At 31.7% G+C, this 6,741-nt stretch overlaps 1 protein-coding gene across 1 annotated transcript; it reads left to right on the top strand.

Moving 5' to 3' along the window:
• Positions 1 to 4,390: 4,390 nt before the first annotated feature.
• On the top strand, positions 4,391 to 6,235 carry LOC18051434 (berberine bridge enzyme-like 18). The gene has a single exon (XM_006448788.2). It carries the CDS (start codon positions 4,397 to 4,399, stop codon positions 6,050 to 6,052), a length of 1,656 nt encoding a protein of 551 aa, XP_006448851.1. The 5' UTR covers positions 4,391 to 4,396; the 3' UTR covers positions 6,053 to 6,235.
• Positions 6,236 to 6,741: the final 506 nt, after the last annotated feature.

The following is a 6,741-nucleotide window of genomic DNA, read 5'->3' as shown; positions in this document are numbered from 1 at the left end:
GTATATTTTTTGTAATGGAGCTATTGAGGTTACATAATTTGTTTTGAATGTAAGAAAAAAATACCACAATATTTATAAAAAAAATTTGAAATAAAAAGAGCTTAAAAGTGTTAAATGAAATTTGATAGTGAATGTATAAAAAAAAAGAAACTGATATTTTAAAAAAATTAATTAAAAAGGAGTGTAAGGTTTTAAATTAAATATGCCAATGATTCAATTTCAAAATAGTAAAGAGGTCTATCAAAAAAAAAAAGGGAGAGGTATTGTGATACAAATACAATATTGGATAAAAAATCTATAAATATGATATAGTATGAGGTGCTGCCTGAAATGTACCTATGGATGCAGGTAGACATAAGCTTAATACTTATCAAACAAATGTTAAATAAAAGTGAGTGGAGGGTTCATATGAAAATTTGTCACAAAAGACAAAAGAAATTATTATTTTTTTTTTTGATAGTGACAAGAAATTGTTTGATACCACTATTATAATGAAGTTGGACCCGTTGTATGTTCCTTCAATAATGTGTGCATTTTTTTTAACATTTTAACACTGATGTAAAATTGAATATCAAAAATTTATCAGGGAACAAATGGAAAAATAAATTTTTAAGAGAGATGAAATTATCATTTTCCCCTTTGAAAGTGTTATTCCAAAGGTAAATGCTTCATATTATAATCTATGCGATAAATCCAAAGAAATTGAATATATTTGTTAGAATTTTCTTGACTGTTCCAACTTCCAACCTGGCAAATTGATAACTAAGAAAGATTTGCAAGTTAACTCTTAGACTATTCCAAATTGGAAATTTGATGGAAAGAGCAAGTTAGCTCGTTAATCAATTGGATGAAGGTAAAAAAAAAGAAAAAAAGAAAAAAATAATTATGACATTGACTAAATAAATAAAAAAATATTATGCAACAACTTGATCATACAAGGAAGAAAGTCTCCGTTGATAATTCATCTATATACAAAGGAAAGGGGGAGCAATATAGTATGAAATGTTGAAAAGTATGTAGGTGTAACTAATGCTTAAACTTATCTCAAGAATTAGAGGTTATCCTAGTTTCTGTATCTAGTCTAAGATATTTTAAGCCAATGTTATAATATTCTCTAAACATTATTGTTATGCCAATTTTTGTTGGTCCTTGCCACATGGAAATGTTTTGTATGTTCATGAGTTTAGTGATCTGATACCATACATATAGCTAGCTCGAGTTTTGAGAGTTACCTCAAATTTCTATATTTACTCTAAGATTTTCTCAGCCAATTTATAAGATTATTTCCTTAACAGACAAGTCCTGCATATTAAAATGAAAGAAAATAAAAGATATACATACATTCATACCTACATACGTACGTACGTACATACATATAAAATAACAAGAATAAATTATTATTCTCTTAATAGACAAGTCATGTATATTAAAATGAAAGAAAAATAGAAGATTTTATAAAGCAAGAATAACAAAGACTAATTAAGTTTGTTGAAGAAAAATGACGAAAATTAAAATTTCATCAGAAAATTTTCTGCATTCCTAACGTATTGTAACATAGTCATGGAATTGCTAACATACCACCAAAAATACACAGCTAACAGTGGAGCATTCGGTTCGTTATTATTATTATCTTTTAATATTATATACAACTCAATCAAAGACTAATACAATTAAAGTTCACTTAAATATACAATCAAATTAATATATTAAAGTCTAATACAACTGAATTCCAACATAATAATAAAAATCCACACCTATCGGAAATACTCAAGTCCTCTATAGTTAAGAGAAGGAGGTATCGAACCAACCCAACCATTGGTGTTTGGTTCTTAATTTGATGGGTATAATCTATATATATATATATATATATATATATATATATATATATTTACCCTTTATTATATATTTACTAATTATTTTTAGTTGTTATATTTAATTAATTGAATTATTTTATTAAACAGAGTAATAAATTAAAGATTAGGGAATAAACGTGCTTTAAGTGGTCGAAATTGGAGAGAATGAATCAAGGATTATAAGTAGAGGACTTATAACGGTACATTGAGCAGCCAAGAAATTAAAGACAAAGCAAGTTTTATTAAAACTATCACGTGAAGAATAACAGTTTGGGAAGCAATGAAGATAAATTGGTTTTGGGAGCAATTGGACCAACTTACCACGTGGAGTTCAAGGCTAAATGACCAAAATTTAATTGGTTGCAAAATCTAAATCATGCATGCACGTGAATGGATTAAAGAATATGGAAATAGATTTGGCCTCTTAAAGTCTTATGTTATAGCTATAGGATTTAATTAAATCGGTGACTTAGCTTCCAAGAACGTTAACTCATATTAGATAAGGATTCGGCAAGTTGGGCAATATTTAAAAAGAAGCAAACCACGCCGATTGGGAGGCAGCGGCCGGACAGAAACAAATAGGGACGCAGACGGAAGCGAAGCGAAGAGATTGCAGCAGCCGCATGACGAGTTCTATTAATTCTATCGTTCTCAATCTCTCTATGTCCATCTAATGTTTTATACTATGGTTACGGATGAAGTCCTCTTCAATAAAATAAATCACTTTTAATTCAATTAATTCTCTATATATGTGTTTTAATATTTATGATTTTTGTTTCACATGTTTAATTGGATGTTGTTAAATCTTTTCACCAATTTTATCATACATTATTGATTATTCTTTGACTAAAACTATGCTTGGATCTATAAAGTTTATATATGACTATATTTGATTCTATGTTTTTCATTAAATTGTTCACACAAAGTGATTAGGAAAATTTTGACTCTTTGCCATTCACTATTGTTTACATAAAATACTTAGATATCATACTATTAAGTAGAAAAAGAATCTAAATAAGATTAGTTTTAATTAGGCATAATTGTTATATTCATGAGCAAAAATAAATTGAGTTCGAGCTATCACTCTATAATTGGGAATCGATTAGTAATTAGATAATTGTTGAGTTAAATCGTGGTGGATTCTAAAACTCCGGTAGTCTCAATCTCTTGAAATCTTGGGTTAAGTTAGTTGCCTTTAATTTAATTGCAAATTTAGTTTTTCAATTTTCTCAAACAAAATATTTTATTTTCAATTAGGGTAAAAATGTAATTAGCTTAGATTGAATTTTACTTTCCTAAAAATTGACGGTCCCTATGAGTTAGACCTCATTGTTCCTAGTCTAATACTTCAATATATTCGTGTTGCTTATGGGTGCATTAAATTTGCACAACATGATTTAATTTAGCGAGTTAAAAATTATATTTTAGTTATTGACGCAACCTTAGCATAAAATTATGAAACAATCTGATAGAAACCAGCCGGATCGAGTCAATGGATATAATACTATACTATAAAACAACTTTTGGAGATGCTCTACTTACAAAATTTCTTTGTGTTTATTACCGATATTCTTCCTTAAAAAAAAAAAAAGTTACAACTGATTTTCAAATGACTTAGTCGTAGGTACATATATTTATATAAACGTTTCTTTTTGTAATTTAAATGGGCGCGTGTGCAAACTGAATTTTTAAAAAATATATATAGATTGCAACTTGCAAGCACGATAGAATATAAAAAGTTTATAGTCAATTTATTTTATTAGCAATTCATATATTCTTGTAATCAATGATAAAAATTGATGATGTATATTGATTAAGATACATAATCCAATCGAAATTTTTAGGTGTCGAAGCCTTGACATTTATAAAATATATGTACCTTGACATTTATAAATTAAGATAAATATATGTACCTACGAGTAAGTCATTTGAAATATACCTACGACTAAATATATGTACCTACGACTAAATATATGTACCTTGACATTTATAAAATAAGATGTTGCAGAAATATAATAACTTTCATGCGTCAAAATTTTATCTTTTAAGCAATTTCATATGGAATGAGTTGGACATCTGCGTTAGCTTTAATTCTCTATCAAAATTCAAAGGATTTGACTTGATAAACCGATATCGATATATTGGACCACTAAATTCAAGCATGCATTAATTTATATATTAAACTATGGGCTGGAAATTACCGGACGTAAGCATATCAGAAAGGAAAGAAAAAAAATTAATCCAGAACAGAGGAAAGGAACGAAATATACCTAAACATGCATGGTCAATATTGAATTCGGGGATACGTGGCCAGCTAATAAAAACGTGGATTTAATGGGAAGAAAAAATTTTTGTTTGGCCAGAGAAAAAATTAAACACATCTAGATGTGCTTGAACTTTTCCTTACATCCAATTCGTCAATCCTTTAGCAGCCACGCATGTTCACATACATTTTCTGATTGAGTACGCATCCTGCCACACTATAAATAATGGAGATCTAATTAATCAAATGTACCAAGTTCAGACATTAATAAATAGAAACGATGAAATCTCTTGCTTTACCATTTGCTTTGGTTCTTCTGTTATCCTCTCAATGTTGGGTAACATCATCAGCTGAGAATCATGCAGGCTCAGATGACAATCCTGAACCTTCGTATGATGCTCACAAATTTGTTCAATGTCTTTTAGAAAACTCTGAAGACTCAACCTCCATTTCTAAATTGATATACACCCGAACTAACTCCTCATTTTCATCAATATTGGATTTTTCAATACAGAACCTCAGGTTTTCAACACCCACCACCCCAAAACCTCAAGTCATTGTAACTCCAGTTAAAGAATCCCATGTTCAAGCAGCCGTTAAATGTTCCCAAAAATATGGTCTGCAAGTTAGGGTTCGAAGTGGAGGTCATGACTATGAGGGTCTTTCTTATGTTTCTAATTATCATGTCCCATTTGTCATCATTGATTTCATAAATCTTAGCTCAGTCAGTGTTGATCCAGAGGCTAAAACTGCATGGGTTCAAGCCGGAGCAACCAATGGCAAAGTTTACCATACTATTGCTGAGAAAAGCAAAACCCTTGCTTTTCCAGCAGGAGTTTGCCCTACTGTTGGCGTTGGTGGACTTTTTAGTGGCGGAGGCTATGGCTTCTTGATGCGCAAGTATGGCCTTGCTGCTGATAATGTTGTTGATGCACACTTGATTGATGTTAATGGACGGTTACTCGATAGAAAATCAATGGGAGAAGATCTATTTTGGGCAATCCGGGGAGGTGGAGGTGCTAGCTTTGGTGTGATCATTGCTTGGAAAATAAAGCTAGTTACTGTTCCGGAAACAGTGACTGCATTCACAGTCGCTAGAACCTTGGAACAAAATGCTACCAAGATCGTTGACAGATGGCAGCACGTTGCAGATCAACTCGATGAAGATTTATATATCAGAGTGTTCTTAAGAAGTGCAAATTCAAGCACACAAGGGAAGAAAACAATACGAGCATCATTTGAATCCTTGTTTCTCGGAGGAGCTGATGTCCTCCTTCCACTGATGCAGCACAGCTTCCCTGAGCTTGGCTTGGTGAAAGAAGACTGCATTGAAATGAGCTGGATTGAATCAATCATGTACTTTGCGGGGTTCCGAGGACAATCTTTGGATGTTTTGCTTAACAGAACTCAACCCAACGTAAGATTTTTCAAAGCCAAATCTGACTTCGTGTACGATCCTATGCCTGAAATTGCATTCCAGGGGATATACGAAAGATTTTATGAAAAAGAAGCGGAGGCTGCTGAAATGATCTTGAGTCCCTATGGTGGGGTAATGAATCAGATTTCAGATTCCGCAACTCCATTCCCACATAGAGCTGGTACCAGATACAAAATTCAGCACATAGTTTATTGGGAAGAAGAAGGTAGCGAAGCATCTCAAAGGCACATCAGTTGGATCAGAAGGCTTTACGATTACGTGGCTCCCTATGTTTCGAAAACTCCTCGAGCTGCATATTTGAATTACAGGGATCTTGACATTGGAACGAATAATAAAGGCTACACGAGCTACAAACAAGCTAGCATTTGGGGTCTTAAATATTTCAAGAACAATTTTAAAAGATTGGTGGATGTGAAGACTATGGTTGACCCCGGTAATTTCTTTAGGAATGAACAAAGCATTCCACCACTTTCGTCAAGGAAGAAAAAGGGTGATTAATTTGACAGCTATTCTTACGAGGGATTCAGCGTGCGCATATATAGTATCTCCATCATGTTTCAATAAATTAGACAAAATAAATTCATGTGTTTTTGTGTATTGTTGAAGTTTCTGATTTGTAATAAATGATTTGCTGCATGAGTTTTCATGTATATAGTCAATAAATCTTTTCTGTTTTATTAACTTTAGACATTGTTTTTTTTCTTTATTCCATGAAATAGGTGCTAATTATATGCTTTATAGATTCATTTATGTCTAACCTTTAATTTTTCAATAATCATTTTCAGTTTTGTTCGATAACTTGTATTTCCTTCTTGTGGACTATCCACATATAATTTAAATGTTGCCATTTATATTTTATAATAAAGTAAAGTTCGATGTTACTCTTTACGGACCTTTTGACTTTTGTCCATGCCTTCATTGGTATATTCGTTTCCGGAAAGAAACTGTACTCAATTAGATCCCCTAAGAACTTCCAATTGCTCATGCAAGATAATTATATATAGGCTAATGATAAGTTACATGCATGTAACTTACAACTCTCTCACATGAATAGTGAATGGTGTGGGCCCACTCACTATTCATGTGAGAGAATTGTAAGTTACATGCATATAACTTAGGGGGATCCTTATATATATAACCAAACTATGTGCGAAAAAATTTTCCGTGGGTCTGTCCCACCATGATGC

Source organism: Citrus clementina, unplaced genomic scaffold (assembly GCF_000493195.1).
Source record: "Citrus clementina cultivar Clemenules unplaced genomic scaffold, Citrus_clementina_v1.0 scaffold_2, whole genome shotgun sequence".
NCBI lineage: Eukaryota > Viridiplantae > Streptophyta > Magnoliopsida > Sapindales > Rutaceae > Citrus > Citrus x clementina.
This window is presented reverse-complemented; position numbering and strand designations above follow the sequence as displayed.